Source organism: Protopterus annectens, chromosome 10.part0 (assembly GCF_019279795.1).
Source record: "Protopterus annectens isolate FY-2018-M chromosome 10.part0, PAN1.0, whole genome shotgun sequence".
NCBI classification, from domain to species: Eukaryota; Metazoa; Chordata; order Ceratodontiformes; family Protopteridae; genus Protopterus; species Protopterus annectens.
In genome coordinates this window covers 1,012,694,075-1,012,714,360 of record NC_056744.1, presented here as the reverse complement: position 1 = coordinate 1,012,714,360, position 20,286 = coordinate 1,012,694,075, and the positions used below count along the sequence as shown (strand labels likewise).

General features: G+C 42.0%; 1 protein-coding gene across 3 annotated transcripts in view; it reads right to left on the bottom strand.

Moving 5' to 3' along the window:
- The window catches only part of LOC122813455 (E3 ubiquitin-protein ligase HECTD3-like), a 770,789-nt gene that overhangs the window by 238,904 nt on the left and 511,599 nt on the right, over window positions 1–20,286 (bottom strand). For all 3 annotated transcript variants that reach the window (XM_044085771.1, XM_044085770.1, XM_044085772.1), the window contains one exon: window positions 4,451–4,570. In XM_044085771.1, coding sequence (XP_043941706.1) covers window positions 4,451–4,570 — 120 coding nt within the window. The remainder of the gene's footprint in view (window positions 1–4,450; window positions 4,571–20,286) is intronic.

The window sequence follows — 20,286 nt, the reverse complement described above, 5'->3', positions numbered from 1 at the left end:
AATCTGTGATCACTCATCCAGTCAGCCACACTGGTCCTAAAGGTTGCTTGATAAAGTATTTTGCTTGATAGATAAGGGCAGCCTATTCCAGAAATGAGTGTCATGTTGGGGTAGGTATCTGTCATACCATCAGGTATCATTAATGTGATAGTTCAGGTTTAGGTCTCTAGAACTGGTGTTTGTATTACCACCCTCACTATTTATTTGTTTATATATATGTATATTTATTATTATGTGACAATTACTACAGAGACAAAGCTTTTAGTCTCCCCGAGTAGATAAGAGTATTGAGACCTGAGATCTGTTGGTAAAGGAACATTAAGGTCTTCAAGCTGGTATGTGCTTGGCGAGATACATGCAGAAGAGTGCATTATAGTCAATGATGGGCCTAATAAAGGATGAATAAAGTGGGACTATTACTTCTTTGGGCCTTGAGGAGATGCCATGAAGGATAAGCTGTGCAAGGTAGAAGGATTTTGTAACTGTCACAGAAACATGGTGGTCAAATAAGCATTTGTTATTAACACAAGCTTGGACTGTGTCAGTTTTAAGAGGAATGCTTATCTATATGGTATGCAGTAGTGACGTTAAATAACATAAAGAAAATGTTACATTTTGTAGTGTTGAGGGTTACCCCATGATTAATGCACCAGGCATCTGTTTTGTGCAGTCCTTGCTGGTGAATTTGAGTATAAGAATGGGAATTGATGACCACCCCAGGGTGCAATCACTGGCAAACTTTGCAAGCCATAGTCCCTTGTTCTCATCTTTTATTACAGAAATATATACTGAAGAGGAAGAACTCAGAAAAGAGGCTCATGGGGCACCATGAGTGACATTTTCCTGCCTAGATCAAATACCTTGGCCTTATCTGTATGATGTTTGTCAGATAGCCATTTAACTATGTGTGGGGTAATGTTGAGTTAGGACAGTTTGTCAATAATCCCACAATTTAAGATAGTGTCAAAGGTGTGACAAGGTCCAGATAAGCAGTGCAAACTGTATGCCATATTCCATGTCCTTAGTAACCTTTTCAAAGAACTCAACCATGACCTTCCTTTTACAAAACCAAAATTGTGTGTATCCAGGGATATACAATCACCTTTATAATTTTTTATTAGTTCAGTTATTATACATTCTATAACCTTGCAAATAAAACTAGTGAGACTAATAGGGATGTAATTCCCAGGGTCAGTATGGGGATCGCCTTTATGCAAGGGCATCACAATTGCCATTCTCTAGTCTTCAGGGACATAACCAGTGCAGAGATTCAGATTGAAGAGCCGACGGAAGTTTTTTTTTTTTTTTTTTTTTTTTTTTTTTAAAGAGACTTTATGCTTCTCAGCCACCATCTAGAAATATAGTTAGGATCCACGGAAATAATGTTTTTAATTTTGGAAATTGCCAGAAGGACTTGGTCCAAATCACTGAAACAAATGTTCTCCCTTGGAGGACTAAGCAAGCATCAGATGCTCATCACCGCCTTTCCCCAGTCAGTTCCTACAGCTTCATGGGCTGATACTTCGACTTGAGTGGTCTGGGGCAGAGTCAGAGTACTGGCTGCATGCTTTTACACATTTCATTTGCATCAAGTATTTGTACAAACTTATATAGTTGTATGTGTGTGTGTGTGTGTGTGTGTGTGTGTGTGTGTGTGTGTATATATATATATATATATATATATATATATATATATATATATATATACACACACACACACACACACACACACACACACACACACACACACACACTACGTAATCTTATTTAAACATACATTTATAACATAAGCAGCTGTAATATGTGCAGGATTAAAACTGGGCATAAAGGTGAAGGATAAGATCAGAAAGCAAGTAAATGGCAAAACAGATTCATGATTAAACAACCAACGACTGCAGCATACTTACTTGAGCACATTTTGTTTATATATCCTTCTGGCAGAAAACTTAAATAAAACAAAGCATGCCATATGAATGTATTTATTCATTTAAACTGAAAACTAAAGGTGCTACTAAGGTTAGATGTCTCCCTTTTCTCCCTGTGTATCTTGGCTAATTATTATTAGCTATTAACCAAACTAATTTGACACAGGTGATGGAAATTATAGAAATTACAGTGTGAATTATAATGTATGCGAAGGTCTGAATATTCAAAAATTGGCAGAAAAAATGGATCGTGGAAGAAGTGTGCAATGACAATAAATGCGATGAGTGACAGGCATGACTCCAGTGTTTCACAGATGACAGGACAGCGATTTGATTATATTTTAAAGAAGTAATGAAAAGTTTGGCAGAGATAAACTTGTTCTGTGGCATAATTCTAAACTTTCAGAATCATATATAAAAAAGATTTTGCAAGGACCTAGAGTCAGGAGCGTAGCTAGGGTGGGCAAGAAGGGCAACTGCCTCAGGCACGAAGTGTTGGGGGCGTGATCAGCTGATCCCAATCTCTAATGTAATAACAGATTTTATTTATTTTATTGATTTGTCTTTCTTCACTGGGAAAGTCCGACTGGTAATACCCATTTCAGTGGAGGCCCAGGGAGAAAAGCTCCATTTGCTTACATTGCATTATACTAAGTTCCAGTTAAACGCAGAGTAGTTACATTTCTGTTTACACTTCTACACAAACAGTAGTTACATTTACACAGGCTAAGATTTTACAGAGGTGGAAGTTATTAAAGAGAAAACCCACATGCAACTTAATGGATTGTGCAGGCAGCAGTTATTTATAAAAATTGTTTTCTCATTTCAGTGAGAGGTTGAGTGTATTTTGTTAAAGGAGAGTATTTGAAGAGTATCGTACTGTGAACACAAAGCCTTGAGATGAGCATGTGCAGGACCAGGATTGGTTAAGATATTGTTTATGTAGTGGTTTAAAACTACTGGGTTTGTCAGAGAGTTTTATTCTGTGTGGATGCTATTCCAGAATTAAGCAACATATCAGTAGTAGAGCAAGTCTCCTGTAACAGCAGACAATCTTAAAGTGTCTTTAAAAGCCAGTTTGCATTTGTATTCATACTGGAGAACTGAAGTACTCAGTGTGTGGTCTAAACTGCAGCAACTGCTATTTTTTTTTTCTTTTTTATCCAAAATCTGAACACTGTACCACTCTGTACAGGCAGGGTATAAACTGTAGGAGTTGTTACTGTTTGCTTCATTTGTGGTAAGTAGCTTGCTACAGTTTAAGAAGATTTCTTTTTTTAAAGTAAAACATAGGTACAGTAGTGCTCTGTGCAGGCAGGATATGAACTATAGCAAATGTTTGTTACATTTGTAGCAAGCAGTTTGCTCCAGTTTAAAAATAAGATCTGTTTTTTAAAACAAAAACATGAGTGTTGCAATGACCACTGGAGGCAGGGTATAAAAGAAGGAATTTATTTTTTTTTAATAAAATATGTTGAAGGAGGGTTGGGGAAGGGCATAGCAATGGGACCTGAATTTCTGAGAAAGGTTGCAGGATGTTTTTCATCTGACTACCTGGTTCATTGGAAGAGTGGTGGGGCATAGATCTAACTGTAAAGAGATGATTGCTTACAATGTAACAATCAGCCTTTTATAGTGAAAAGTTTTTTTTTTGCTCTTCATTGGAAGGGCTGAGGAGGTTGGGTACTGGTTCCAGGATACAGGCCCACAGATTGCTGGTTGAACCAGATACTGATACTGAACTTCTGCATACTCAACTTGGCACACTCCCCCTGAGCAGTTCTTCAATCTCTTCTATTGCTGTCTTCCATATATCCGTATGCAAAGTTCCCCAGGGCTGATAGTTTGATGCACTTAGAGAGCGCAAGCTCAGTCTTGACTGGGTACAACATAGTGCTTCCATTAGGTGTCACTCATGTGGTGAGCCAGAACCACCTTCCTCCCCAGGATGGTTGTGTCAGCTCCCATCCTCCCTGCCCAGCTTCTACAGACACCTGAGCCACTAATCAAACTCTGGTCACCTGAGGCATAGGCAGGACTTTAGCCTTCTACATTACAAAGCAGGCTAGCCTGTACTGCATTTTTAAAGGAAAATGCCCCACTAAGGAAACATACACAAGGCATAATGCTTATTTAATAGCGTTCAAACAAGAAGAAATAAGTATCAAAATGAGGGTCTGTGATACGTGCTGAAATGAGCTGTTAAACTGAAGAACTAAAAGAAGGTAATTGTACAAGTTGTGATGATTGTATATGTCTCTTACTGTGTTTTTTCAAGATTAATAAAGATTAAAAAAATAATGAACATTTTCACTTTTAATATGCACCCTGAGGAAGGAAAGAAAAAACAGCAACATATACATAATATATGACCTATTTACAAAACAATAAATTAAGTGTAAATTTATATATACATATCAGTGATGAGAAACATACAACACAATAGACAACTGAGTAGATTAAAAAAAATACAACACAAGCAATGAAACAAAAAGGGAAGAGTCACATCTTTGTGAAACACTCACCAGGAATTCATTTCCTCTGAAGGCAGCTCCCATAAGCTGACCAATCCATTCATATTTGGCAAAATCTTTACAGGAAGGGTTTGGGACATACGTATCCCTGCTCTCCCCTGTGTCATTACCCTGAAACAAAAACAATATATTCTCAATGTACAAATGTTTGAATCTAATGAATATAGTGGTAAATTACAGTGCTGGCATGATTACTAGGAAGTTGTATCATTGGAAGCATGTGAAAGAAATCTTGTACACCATTGCTGGTGGGTAAGTGCCACAATGAAGATATGACCCCCAAACATTAACTGATTATAAATGATTTTTGTTCAGCCACCAGAACCTGGACATATACTGCCTTTTAATATATGACTATTTGTGCAGTGCTTGAACCAGGAAAGCTAATGTGATTTGCAGAGGATCTACCATATTATAATTATAGTATTTTATTTTAATATGGTAAGGGATATTGCCTATATGATCTGTTAATTTACAGAACAAACCAAACCTGTAATTTCTTTAGCAGAGTATTTTTCCATGAGCCTACTGCAGTACTATAAAACTATAGTTAGGGTGGCTATCACATTATTATGCAGTTTATTTCACAGGTTTCTAGGCTTCTGTGCACACATTATTATAACAGATAGCAAGAACTTCCCTAAAATGGGTTGGATATTTTTCCCAGAATGAGACAGCATTTGTTGGCAATTTGTGCCCCTTGGTTAGACAAGAGGAAGTCAGTGTAAGCAGCCTGTGTCTAATTAGTCTTGACCACGATGCTTTGCCAGAGATGGCCTACATCTGTCTCCCTTCATGCTCCTGGCAAAGGCTCTTGCCTCCCCATAGTGCCTTTTTAGGCAATGCTATGAGGTCAAAACTACCACCATGAAGATTTCATCAAAATGTAACTTAAAGGTCATGCTGGTAAGTGCTAGGAGTCTAAACATGAAACTGAACTCATTCCAAGCATTCTTAACCCTGGAAGAAGCTGACATTTGTGCAGTCACAGAAACCTGGTTCAAAGCTGCGGAGAGCACCCCAGTCATACCAGGCTACTCATCCTATCATTCATTCAGACCCCAAACTGTGGGCAGAAAAACAAAAGGAGGTGGAATTGCAATATATATATATAAAAGGCATACACATCTCTAGGCTGGTCAAACAGTATGATGCACAGCAAACACTCCTGGTGCAATTAACAATTGATAAGACCCCTATTCAAATCAAAGCTATCTATAGTCCTCCAACTCTGACTCATAATGCCCACTCCACCTATCTGGACCTCTTCAAATCTATCAAGATTCAACCCTTTACTCTGACCTGGGTGACTTTAACTATCCAACAATAGACTAGAGGACATATTCATGCCAAAAAACAAATGCCCAGAGATTCCTTGATTTCATCACTGCAAATGCCTTGGACCAGTTGGTTGACACCCCCACAGGAGGTGAAAATATCTTGGACTTGGTATTAACCAACATGAGTAACCACTACAGCATCCCTACAGTGTCATCATCCCTGGTAAGATCCAACCGCAAAGCAGTCACTTTCGAAGTCACCATCTCCCCTGACCCCCCCAGCTAGGGTCAAACAAAAAACTTCTCCAAAGCTGATTACAAACTCCTGAGGAAAGGTAGGAACAGCTTCACAGCCCCATCCCCCTCCATAGGAACTGGCACATATGTCCAAGCCTATACTAAAGTACTATATGAGCATTTATATAGCTGCATGGAGTCAGGAATACCAGACAGGACAAAATCATCCTCTTCAAGTAAGAGTAAATCTGTCTGGTGGGCATCTACAGTAAATAAACTCTATAATAAAAGGAAAAAATCCAAGAAGGAGCAGGTGCCTAATTGGAAGCAGTCTCTTCTTAGCCTGAACAAGCAAATAAGAGCAGTAGTGAAATCCTCCAAAGCAAACTTTGAGTGTAAACTGGCCACATCTACTAAAGACAATCATAAGTCCTTCTTCACATATGTCCACAATCTCAAAGGAAGCACCCAGATCTGCTCAGAACTGGTGGTCAGGGACACCACATATACAAATGCTGTAGATATAGCCAACCTGCTGGCAGACAGGTTAAGTGAAAACTTCACTCCTCTGTCCCCCCAATAGGTAAAACAAGACATCCTCAGTACCTGCCCTCCTCCCCTTATATCTAGAGAGCAAGTCATCACAGCCCTCTCAAAGGTGAAAAATACAGCCTCCATGGGACCTGATAACATCCCAGGCTGCATCCTACATGAACTCAGGCAGGAACTTGCAGCACCATTAGGCACCCTATTCAACCAAAGCCTGAGTCCCAACCGAGTGGAGGACAGCTACTATCATCTCTTTGCACAAAGGTGGAGCATCCACTAATCCAGGAAATTATACACCCATCAGCCTAACTAGCCTGATCTGCAAGGCCATGGAGTGGATTATCATGGACCTCATTAACAAGGACATTGGCATCCTCCAGACACTTAATCTCACACAGTTTGGTTTTGTCAAGGAGAGGTCATGCCTGTTAAATTTGGTTGACTTCTTTGAGACAGTCACCAAGGCCATAGACGAGGGGAAGACAGTGCACAATGCCTACCTTGACCTGGCCAGAGCCTTCAATACTATTCCCCACTCAGGTATAATAGATAAACTCTCTCAACTAGGCATCAGTCCATATTTTACCAGATGGGTAGCAAACTGGCTCATTGATAGAACCCACCTAGTCAAAATAGGGAAAAGCAACCTCAAGTAGCAAAACTGTAACAAGTGGTTTACCCCAGGGATTGGTCTTGGGGCCTCTGCTGTTCGGGATATACTTCTCAGAGGTGCAGGCCAAATCTAGTGGGCTATGGCTGACCAAGTCTGCAGATGACTGCAAGCTGGGTGCTGTCATCAATTCCCTTAGTGATGTGGACATCCTCCAAGAGGGTGTCACCTGAGCAAATGACTGATGCTAGAAGCATGGCCTCAAACTGAATGCCAAAAAATGCATCATCATCCCTTTTCGGGAGATTGACATCCCCACAAATTATCATATTGATAATAAGGTATTAAGCATGCAATCAGTCGTGAGGGACTTGGGTACCCAGGTTGATAGCAAACTGACTTTTGACCATCATATTGCCTCCATTGTACAGAAAGCTTTTACATAGCCTACCTCATTAGTAAGGGTATCTCATCCAGGGACAAGGTGGTCATAACATCCCTGTATTCTTCTAAGACCCATTATTGAGTACAATGTCCCTTTCGGCATGTACCTCACAAAGCAGATGCAGCAGCTGGCGAGACCACAGAGGTTCCTCACCCGGAGAATCCAGGGCCTCAAACATCTACCTTACACAGATAGGCTAAAAGCCCTGACCCTCAACTCAGTCTCCTACAGACTCCTCAGAGGTGATCTCTGTCTGGTATACATAGCACTCTCAGACCCCACCCTGATGGGACTGCTGTATATCCACAAGTCAAGCTCCACTTGAGTAACCCGCACACGCGACCTCAACCTGATCTGTGACATCAATAGGACTTGTTGGCAGGACAGATTTGTGTCCCAGAGACTCCCCCTTTTGTGGAATAGACTCCCTCTCCACGTAAAGCAGAGTACCTCATTAAACCTTTTTAAGTGCAACCTGAATAACTGGATGGGGAACAGAAAGTACACCCCTGGGATTCCACCTGTGTCCCTGCTGGACAGTGGCATAGGGTGCTTACTTGCTGGAACATGGCCTAAATTCTTGGCTAGGCTTGTAAGGGCCTCCTGGGCCAGTAGCCTAATAACTTTCTATGAGCCTGTAATTTTGTATAGATTTGAAACCTCCTGCATTAACAGACATTCTAGAGAGGGCAGAATACTTGGCTGTAACATTGCAATTTTTACCATCTAGGACTGTGGTACAGCTAATCTGGAGGAAATGGAGCTGTTTTCTGACCATTATAATAGAGCTAAGGGAGGACTGGCCAATGGTATGTTCCATAACACTCTGGTGTTGAGGAGTGATAGGAATAATAATAAAGCAAGAATAAATGTTAACAAAGTAAGCATATAGTCTTGTTTTTTGGGGCAATATCTGTGGTATCATATGACATTGCAAGTATCCTTCCCAATATTACCACATGCTATGATACCCTGAAAGAGACCATACTATATAGCTCAGAGTCTACTGCCTACCAAGGAAAGTCTTTGATCTCTGCTACTTATTGGACAATATCATATAACCCCTGGGACAAGACTTCAGTGGAAAAAAAACAAAACAAAACAAAAAAAGCAATATCTTCAATGTGAATGTCGACCTTCTAGAACGTCTTTAAAACTGTATCCCCAATTTATGACAAAGGCACCAGAATCTACTGCTTCAACCTTCAGAGCCAATTATTTGTACTCACAATTCTTGTATCATATAGGCTGCACAGCTTGACGGACATTTCAAGAAGCCTCTATAGCAACAGACATCATCTCTTCTCTTCCTCAAGCCTGTTTGACAGGAGTGAAAGAAGTGGTAGGCAAAAAAAAAAAAAAAACAGACCAAGATGCAGCTGTTTCAACAACAAGGCTATCAAAAGAATGTAAAGTCAAATAAATCTTAGGACACAAAAGTCATCTTGGAGACTTAACATATGGGTTTGTAAGGTACAGGCTAATGGGTGAAGGAGTTATTACATTACACAGGCATCAGTAGATGCTAAACAAATCATGTGATTGACAGATGTAGGAGGTAGAAGACAATAACTGTGATGTAAGATCAATGCTTAATACTGTAATGCATAAATAAGTGGAATTCCTGTTTTATTATTTATAAATTCAGCAGGTTAGCTATCAAACTCACAGGTGTCAGCACCCCCCCGGCCATCATATATTCTCAAGCACCTAGGACAAATCTGTAAATGGTAAATCTATATCAGCATCTACACAATATTCTTCCTGTACCTGTGAAATTCATAGGTACTTACTAGGCTATTGATCTATGAGGATCTTCAGAATCTCAGTCTTGAGTTCACATGAAATTTTAGCTCATGTAATTTAAGTATGAATAATCCTATCAATAAGGGATAAAACTGCTAACCTAGGGAGAAATGTGTGATTTCTCATCCATTTATTCAGATTATATCTGAATAGAGTAAGGGAAATTCTTTGCTTTATGTGGAAAAGAAGACCCCTCCAAAGAAGTGGTATTGTCTGCGATACACAACTATTCCTTCATCATGTCCTATTTTATGTTGCAGAAGAAATTAAGATCTCTTAAGTGAATGTTTATGCCACCAATGGACTTGCAGATGCTCAGTAGATCTGAGAGTACAGGGTCTGCTAAGGCTCTGAGCATGAGGCAGAGATCACCCCACACTAGCCTGTATGGTACCCAGAAGAGGAACAAGGCTCTTAATTTTCTTGGCGAGAAAATGTTATGACCATTCAAGATGTGTTAAGTGTTTGGACAGGTACATACTGAAGTGTACATTATACTTAATGATTGACCTAATAGTTGTTGAATACCACGGAATGATCACATGCCTGGACCTAGATGCCACATCCTTACTAATAAGCTCTGCAATGAAAGACACTTTTTAACAATAATGGATACATGGTGATCATAGGACAATTTGTTGCCCACATAGGTTCCTAGGTCACTAATTGCTGTGTCAGTTTTCAGGGATGTGCAATTGATGTGATAGTTATCAGGCTTGTCATGCTTACTGAAGAAGACTATACATTACAGATTATAGATTATACATTATACATTTTTTGGAATTTAACTGTAGTCCATGGTGATTACACCAGCTATTTGTTTGGGAAAGGCCCTCTTGTTGGATGTTGGAGGGTGCTAGTATCTACTGGAGAGTTTATGACGGCACTAAGTTTACAGTGATCTGGAAACATGGTCAGCCATAAACCATTAACATTAGCTTTGACCTCCAAGAAGTACATATCAAAGAGGAGTAGCATAAGGACTGAACCCTGGGGTACACCACTAGTGATAGGTCTTTTGGAGGAGGTAGAACTGCCCATCCTAATTTCCTCATTCTGTTTGACAAGAGTGAAAGAAAGTGGTAGGTAATGAAAAACAGATACAGCTTATTCAGCAAAAAGGGTACTGAAAGTATGCAGAAAGTTCATGTATATTATTTTTATATTCTAAGTATGCATCTGTGTGGGCATTGCCTTTAGCAATTTTCCACAAACCTTCAGCAAAAATGGGCTTGTCTCAGTTTGGCAATCAAGTTGTGAAAATAAGAATAAGTAAATAAATAAAACCACACAAAAACTCTCCTTGTCTCCTTAAACAGTCTTAAACTCTAAAACACTGCAAATGGGTGTAGAAACACTGCAGCATTTATATTGCTTTAGAAACAGACTACTTGTGAATAGGATTTTAAAAATGTTACAAGTGTAGCTCCCACTGTATTTCATGTAGAAGTAATAGACTGTAGTTTTCCATTACACCACAAGGTGGAGCTCCTTTTCAGTAATATAAAAGACAATTTTGAAAGTGAAAGAGGAGACTGGAACACTAGCTGAAGGAGGGAAGACTGAAACATGTCACTGAAGGGAAAAGGGCCTTACAGCATGACTGGATTCTCTTTTCTAGTGCTTTGGGACAGGGACGTGAAGTACCAGATCGTGTCTGTCTCTGGCTGAAATCCTGGATGATGGTATTTTGTGGAATCAGGATAGAAGTCTGAAACCAGTAGCTCTATGCCTGCTATGATTCAGCAAGAAAAGGAGTTCCCTTGGGCCTAGTACCGAGAAGCCTTAGATGATTACCAGAGTTCTGGTAGGTAATTTTCTACTTTTCTCAGCAGAGGAACCACAGGTGCCCGGTCACTAGGATATTCTCGACAGAGTGATGAGAGGCTCTGGCCATCATTTTATATTTTAATAAGATTGTGGTTCCCACCGCCCAAATGCTTTGTGGATTACAAATAACTGGGATCCATATGAGCTCCAACGTTGGCCCCATCATGCCGGCAGCAATACTGTGAGTAGTCACTGGCCGGTGAACAAGGTATAATAGAGTGTTTCATAGTTGGTCTGTTTAGAATTGATCAAGGGGTAGAGGGTGTTAGTACTGCTGAATGACATTGCATTCTCTCATATTTGTATTGTGGCACTATAAATCTTTATTGTTCAATGATAATGCATTTTGCCATGTTACTACTGCTGCCTTAAAGAATCTTTACTGCTCAATGACATTGCATTTTCTCATATTTGTATTGTTGCATTATAAATCCTCATTGTTCAATGACATTGCATTTTGCTCATGTTAGTACTGTTGTCTTTAAGAATTTTGCTGCTCAATGACATTGCATTTTCTCATATCTGTATTGTTGTATTATGACACTTTTATTGCTTAATGACATTGCATTTTTCCCGTGTTTGTATTGCTGCATTATAAAGCTTTACTGCTTATTGATATTGCCTTCTTTGTACATGTTTGAATGTCAAGACTTCCTTCTGTTGAGTTCTGGGGAAGAGGGTAAATATATGTTTTTATTGCATGCATATCTCACCTTGCTTTACTGCTAACTGGTGCACTATTGAAATAATTTGTTTATGGTTGTGCTATTGCCTTTTTAAACTAGATGTATCACCTAGAATAAAATCTGTCCCTCTTGCCACCTTGGTGTGTTGGGCCTAACAGGGGTGTCACCAGAGTCAAGTAGGAAGGAACCCATATCTCTTCAGCTATCCCTGCAGGTGCGCTACATTCGGGGGCTCATCCGGGATTGCCTGTACTGCCTTGGACTCCACCCCATTCCCCTGTATGTGTGGAAAGCAAATCCAGCAGAAACATGACCCCAGAAGCTGCAGTTTCACTGCCCATAAATACTATAGGGCCTGACGCTTTGAATGCTTTTGGACGTATTGTAGAAAAATGCTTAAATCCTACACAGGCATTTACTGGGTTTGGCTACTGCAAATTGTGTTTCTTTTCTGGCAAACAAGCCACACCTCAGGGAGAGGAAGATTTTGATTCCTGGATGGATCAGTCCTCACAAGCCCTAGGGTAGTGGGATATCCCAGAATCTCAGAAGAAGCAGTGGATAACTGAAAGTCTAAAGGGATTAGCTGCAGATACCATACACAACCTAAGGATGAGTAAGCAAGATTGCACGTCCAAGGACTATTTAGGAGTACTGCAGGATGTGTTTGGAAGGACCGAGAGGGCTGCTAACCTACTGTATCAGTTTGAACATACATACCAAGAAGTTGTTGAGAAAATATCTGATTACATTAAGCAATTTTGATAAAATGCTCCACCAGATCATCCTAAAGAAGGGGGTGGATCCAAAAGTAGCTGACCAAGTACGGATTGGACAAATTTTACAGGGAGCTCAAGCTATGGACCCCATTGTGTTTAGAATGAGGATGAGGAATACGGAAGAGACCCTAACTTATTTTCAGTTGGTTAAAGAGGTGAGGGAAGAGGAAGCCCTGTTGGAAGCCAAATCTCAGTGTTCAACAGCAACTAAAACAGTGAGTAAACACCAGCAGGAGCCTATAGCCATGCTCATTACTCCAGCCAGAGTCATGGCCCAGAGTGTCCGCAATGTAGAGGTGTCACAGGTGCAGATTCAGGTGTCTTCCCTTACCGACATCATAGCTCATGTCACCAGGACAGTTGCAGAATTGCAGAAAGCTGTGCTAACTTTAGCTGAAGGGAGGAATACATCAGCTAGAACCTCCATGAAAGGACTCAGGGAAGAACCAAATCAGCCAATGCTCAGAGTTCCTACTGGATTTTGTTTTCGCTGTGGAGATGCAGGGCATATAAAGTGACAGCATCCTAATGCAGAGAACTTGAAAAGAGTGAACAAACTATTATTGGCTAGTGCAATGCAGGGAAACTTCAAAGGGCCTCAGTGAAGGAGCCAGCTGAGTGCCCAGTTACAAAGAGCTCCATAAAATCTAACATCAAGAGACAGCATCCTGGATCTCCTTTCCACACTAACCCTTGTAATAGGGGAGGGAGTCTACCTACTATGCACACTTCTAGCTCATCTGAGTTGAACAACCGAACTGGAAAGTCATCTCAGCCAAAATCTCAGCATCTCAGGCTGCAAAACATTACTAAGCAAGAATCTTATCTGTTAAAATGGCGAGGTCAACCAGCGGTACCTCAACCACATGCTGAGTGCCGTACAGCTGAACAACACCGGAAACAGAAACTACCCGATGGCCTACTGGGACCGTCCCCTGTTGTGTCAGCAAAAACAGGAGTGTACAGTAAAGCACTGTTGGATACTGGTGCACAAATCACCATTCTGTACAGAGACTTCTACCAAAAATACTTAAAGCATTTGCCACTTGAAAAATTAGAAGATTTGGAGATCTGGGGGCTAAGTGACACAAAGTTCCCTTATGATGGTCATGTCTCACTCAAGTTAGAATTTTCCACTTCAGTTGTTGGGTCAACAGAAGTTTTTGAAACACACACTGTTGTGTGCCCCAAGCCAAAAGGAAAGGATTCAGCATCTCTTTTAGTGGGGACAAATACTGACCTCGTCAGAAGAATGCTAATGCCTCAGTTGACCCAGGAGCACCCAACACTACATCCTCTCCTGAGACCAGTTTTCTGTGCCCTTCAAAGGGAGAAGGATAGTAAGAAAGATGAAATTGGTCATGTGTGGACCCTGTCTGGGAAAGAGCATATAGGTCATCCTGGTCAGGTCACCTGCTTGAGAGCCAAAGTGAGGATGCGTGGACAAACAGTTTCCTCTCATCTCTTGATGGAAACAGATCCAGAAAGTGACTTGCCCCTGGGGCTGGAACTAGTCCCAGAAGTTTGGCCTGTGGACATGTTAAAGCACTCTTATGACACTTTGCCTGTGGGGTTGAAAAATAAAGGAATTGTCCTGTGTTCACAAGTTCATTTGGGAAATGTTTATGCTGCCACTCCCTTACCTGCTTCTGTGGTGACAAGGAATGAGAGCAGAGCCAACGAGTTGAAGCTGGAAGATATTGAGATAGTTGATGGTCTCTTGCCCCCTGAATGGCTAACCAGAGTTAAAGAGCTACTAATGAAAAAGAAAAAATTGTTTTTCTACTAGTGAACTAGATGTGGGCTGTGCAAAAAGTGCAGAACACAGAATAAGAGTAAAAGAGGACCGGGCCTTCAGGGAACGTTCCAGAAGGGTAGCCCCAGGAGACCTGGATGACCTAAGAAAACATTTGGAAGAACTAAAAGCTGCAGGGATAATTTGAGAGTCAAGAAGTCCATATGCCTCTTCCATTGTCGTTGTCAGGAAAAAGAATGGGTCAATTTGCATGTGTGTCGACTATCATACTCTGAATCAACAAACCATTCCATACCAGTACACAACTCCCCGGAATGAAGATGCTGTAAATTGCCTGGTGGGCAGTAAGTGGTTCAGTGTGCTAAACTTAAGGAGTGGATACTATCAAATCCCTACACACCCAGAAGATAAAGAGAAGACTGCCTTCATCACCCCTTTGGGATTTTTTGAGTTTGATCGCTTACCTCAAGGTCTATCAAATGCACTGGCAACTTTCCAGAGAATCATGGAAAGGACAGTTGGAGACATGCATCTCCTAGAAGTCTTAGTCTACCTGGACGACATCATTGTCTTTGGGAGGACCCTAGAGGAGCACGAAGAAAGACTGATGAAGGTATTGGACAGGATTGAGAAGGAAGGCCTGAAGCTGTCATTGGATAAATGCAAGTTCTTCCAACCTTCAGTGACCTATGTGGGGCATGTAATGTCTGCAAATGGAATATCCACAGATCCCAGGAAAGTTGAAGTGGTGACATCTTGGCCCAGACCCAAAACTATGACAGGGCTGCAATCTTTCCTGGGGTTCTGCAGTTACTATAGCAGTATTGTGCAAGGATTTTCAAAGATAGCAAGACCCCTCAACCATTTGCTCCAAAATGATGAGAAAGCAGATGAAACGGATGAAGATATCCTTGTGAAAAAGCCTAAGGGACGGAGAGGTTCTAAAGAACTCATCGAGAGTCATTGGGCTCCTGAGTGCGAAGAGTCAATTCAACAGCTTAGATATTGCCTCACACATGCCCCTGTACTGGCATATGCTGACTCAACAAAGCCATACACTTTACATATGGATGCTAGCAAGGATGGCTTGGGAGGAGTCCTTTACCAGGAGTATGACAAGAAGCTGAGACCTGTGGCTTTTATCAGTCGGAGTTTATCCCCCACAGAAAGAAACTAACCCTGCACACAAGTTGGAATTCTTTGCCTTAAAGTGGGCGGTAGTGGACAAGCTGCATGACTATCTCTATGGGGATGAATTTGAAGTGCAGACTGACAACAATCCTCTGACATACATCTAGACCACTGCAAAGCTAGATGCTACTGGCCACAGATGGATGGCAGCTCTATGCAGCTATAATTTCAGTTTGAAATACCACCCAGGACATGAAAATGGAGATGCTGATGGTCTGTCCAGAAGACCTCGGGGAGATTTACACCCTGACGATGAATGGTTGGAAATTCTAGCGCCATGGGTGAGCGCTATGTATCAGATTGCAACCTGCTATCATAGGTTCATAGGTAGATACTAGGCTATCTGCCCTAGGGCATTTATAAGCCTAGCCAGAGTGTATTTGGCTTCCGCCTCCCTATTAGATTAGCCTACTGTGCCTCTGTAAAGTAGGTCACAGAAGGTACCATTTTAAGATTAGTTTACTGTGCCTCTGTCTAGCAGGGACACTGGAGAGATCCCAGGGGTGAATTTGCGATTTCCCATCCACGCGTCCAAATTTCGCTTGAAGAGGGTCAGCAAGGGGCTATGTCTAACATGAATTGGGATTCTATTCCAGAGTGAGGGTAGCCTCTGAGAAATTAATCTGTCCCTCCAGCATGTCCTATTTATTTTTGTGCTGAGGTTTAGGTCCCTGGAGCGTGTAGCTCTAAGGGACTTGGATTTTTTGAGGTGGAGCATGTCCATTAATTCTGGGTTTGACATGGCTTTGTACGTCAGGCATTGATTGCCTCTGAGTAGGCGGTAAGCAACTGAGTAGAGCTGGAGTTTCTTTAGTCGAGCTGCATAGGACATCTGTTTGTAGCCCATGATCCTCTTGGTGAGGTACTTTTAGGGTCTCTCCAGTTGCTGCAGGTGTCGGGTAAGGTACATCCCAAAAGGGGCATTGTATTAAATTATGGGCCTGATGAGTGACGAGTAGAGGGGCACAATGACCTCTCTTGATCTAGATGCGAACCCTTTCGTGATAAGGTGGGCTATATAGAAGGTCTTTCTAACCACTTTGGCAACGTGATTATCAAAGGAGAGATTACTATCTACGTTGGTCCCCAAATCTCTAATTACTTCTTCCATACTTAATGGATTACCACCTATGTGGTAATTTGTGGGCACCTTGTTTTTCCCAAAGGGGATGACTATGCACTTTTTAGCATTTAGCTTGAGGCCGTGGCTCTGGCATCAAGCATCCGTCTCTGTTAGACCCTTTTGGAGGATGCTTGTGTCAGCTGGAGGTTCGATTATGGCCCCCAGTTTGCAGTCATCTGTGAACTTTGTCAGCCATAATCCCCCTGTGTTAGCCTGAACCTCAGAGAAGTATATACTGAACAAGAGAGGTCCCAGAACTGAGCCCTGTTGGACACCACTTGTAACTGGTTTGGATTCGGACATGGCACCTGTGATTCTGACCATGTGGGTTCTATCTCTGAGCCAGTTTGCAAGCCATCTTGTGATATAGGGGTTGATATTTAAGCTGGTAAGCTTATTTGTGATGCCCGAGTGGGGTATTGTGTCGAAGACTTTTGCGAGGTCCAGGTAGGCTGTGTGGACTACCTTGCCCTCATCTATGGCTTTGGTAACTGTTTCAAAGAAATCAAATAGGTTTAAGAGGCAAGATCTGCCCTTAACAAAGCCAAATTGGGTAGGGTCCAGTGTCTGGAGGCCCCCAATGTCTTTGTTTATGAGTTCCATGATAATACGCTCCATAGCTTTACAAACCAGACTAGTCAGGCTTATGGGGCAATATTTTCTGGGGTCCGTTGTGGCACCACCTTTGTGGAGTGGGACCACTGTAGCTGTATGCCATTCTTTGGGTACATATCCTGTAGTAAGGCTAAGTTTGAACAGTGACTTAATGTGAGGGTTCAATTCTTCTTGGAGCTTGTGTAAGACACAGCCTGGGACACCTTCTGGTCCCATAGATACTGTGTTTTTTGCTTTGGAGAGGGCAGCTTTCACCTGTGCATCTGTGATGTCAGGGAGGTTACATTCAGTTGGGATAGGCGTTTGCTCCTTTGGGGGGAAGGGGGGGGAGAAGTTTGCGCTGAATCTGTCTGCCAGGATGTTGGCTATGTCTGTAGGTTCAGTATATTTTGTACCGTTATGCAACAATTCAGAGCATATCTGGGAGTTTCCGCCCATGTTCCTGACATAACTAAAGAAGGCCTTGTGATTATCTTTAGTGTCTAGGGCAATTGTTCTTTCGAAACTGGCCTTTGATGATTTTATGAGGGATCGAAGTTTCTTGCTAATACTGATCAGAGATGCCTTCCCTTTTAGGGATTTTGCTCTGTCATGTAGTAGCTTCCTCATTCTGCTGTATAGCTTATTTATAGCCGGGGTCCACCAGACCAGTCTCCTGTTTTTGGATGAGTGAGTCTTGGTTTTATTTGGGATAGCACGATCCATGCATTCCTGCAGGTGCTCATAGAATGCATTTGTAAAGGATTCTGCGGATTGGGCTGTATTATCCTCTGGCCCAGGGGCTTTGAGGGATTCCACCTCAGTCTTGAGAAGTGCAAACTTGGCTTTTGAGAAATTCTTTACAGTGATTTCCTTGGCTGGGGGTGGGGACGGGATATGGATGTCCAGGGAAATTTGTTTATGGTCTGATCTTACCAATGAAGGGGTTACCTCTGGTGTGGAACATAGAGTCCCCATGTTGGTGATGACCAGGTCCAATATGTTGTTCCCTCTTGTGGGAGTGGTGACCAGTTGTTCCATTGCGTTAGAGTTTATAAATTCAAGGAACCGTTGGGTGAGGGTGTTTGGGCTTGAGTAGTTTTCCCAGTCAATGTTTGGGTAGTTGAAGTCACCCAATAACATAGTGTTTGGAGAGACCTTCATATTCTCCAGTGTTCTCAGGAATGCCAAGTGGGGTTCCTGTAATAGGGAGGGTGTTCTGTAGCAGGCTACAAACTGAAAGGCAGTTTTGCCCGCTGTTAGTTGCACATGGATGGTTTCCGATGCTTTGAGCAGTGCCACTAACTTGGAGGTGTAGGTATCTTTGATGAATATAGATACTCCCCCTCCTTTTGTGCTTCGGTCCGAGTTTTGGGGCCGAAACGCATGGTATGAGTTATAACCTGGTAGTGCTGGGGTGCTCTCAGGAGCCTTGAGCCAGGCTTCTGTTACTGCACAGATATTGATTTTCTCCATACTGAGGAGAGTCTTGAGTGCGTGCATCTTGAGGTTTAGACTTCTGGCACTGAGTAGCATTACCTTTAGTTTTTTTATCTTTGGGTTGTCTATGGAGGTGGGTTTGTCCTTTGAGCCTTGCCTAAAAAAGGCACTATGGGGGTGGCAAGAGCCTTGGCCAGTATATGAAAGCCTAAGGGTGACAGGTGCAAGCCATCCCTAGCGAAGCAACGTGGCTTGTCGAGCATGTCATCCCAGGCTGACAGACACTGGATTCCCTTTCAATGACACCAATACTTTAGCCAATTGTTAAAACTGATAATTTTGTCTTTATACTGTGGCATCATTCTTGGTGAGGGCAAGATGCTACTCAAGGTCAGGGACATACCAGCCTGGGCTACATGGTTAGAGAGCTCCTCTATGTCTCTTTTCATGTAGTCCAGGGAGGTACATCTCAGGTCATTCACACCAGCATGGACAATGACGGAGTCATACTTGTACTTGCTTTGGAGTGACCTGAGTGTTTGCATTATGTGGCGGATCCTGGCACCTGACAGGCAGCTTACAGTGACCTTCTCCTTGTTCAGTCTGGTGAGTGGGACGTCAGTGTGCCGGACAATAGAGTCCCCTATATCAAGTGTATTTGGTGTGTTGTTTGGCCTTATGGGCTGTGACTGTGAGGCACACTGATTTTGTGAGATATGTGATTTGTGGGTATTGTTGAGGGGTGGCTGTTGCTTGGATATCTGCTTAGGAGGTCTTTGCTGTTTAGGCAGATTTTTATTTAGAGCCTCTGAGTATGTTTTTGTGTGTTTATGTGTTGGGTATGCAGATGCAATAGGTCTGTGTGAGACTAGATTTGTGGTGTGGGTGGTTACCTTTTCCTCCTGACTGACTGTGCCAGTCTTGGGTTGAGAGAGCTCTGCCTTCAGTTTGGCTGTGTAACTGCATCTCTCACATGTATTAGAGTTTGTTGGAAGGAGGAGAGGGTTGGCTGTGTACATAGGGCAATTGTAACATTGCCTCAAAATTCCCAGATTCACCAGCTGGACTGGAGAGTAATCTTGAAAGTGACCCTTGGACATACCAGATTAGTATAAGGAACTGTTTTTTTACTGATCAGATTAGGGAAGGGAACTGATTTTTCACTTGATCAGGAAGGACCAATCAGGAGTCTAATACTTATGAGAAGTCAAGGAGGGTGTAGTGCTTTAGTTAGTGTTTCCTTATAAGAGCTGAGCAAGTGCAGGGCTTTAGAAAGAGAATAGAGTGATTACTTTGAGAGTTTGAACAGTTCTAAGGGAAAAAAGTGAAGAGCAGACTTTGTGGAGCCTGGAATAGTTTAAACCTGTTTAGGCGGCGCTGCCCGACTCTGATCAGTGCGCAAAACCGCATAAAAAGATAGTTGTAGGGTTTTAAGAGAGAGAGATGAAGGAGTTTAGAATTGACCCAAAATGGCCAATAAAACTACAGCTTCTAGGTAGTA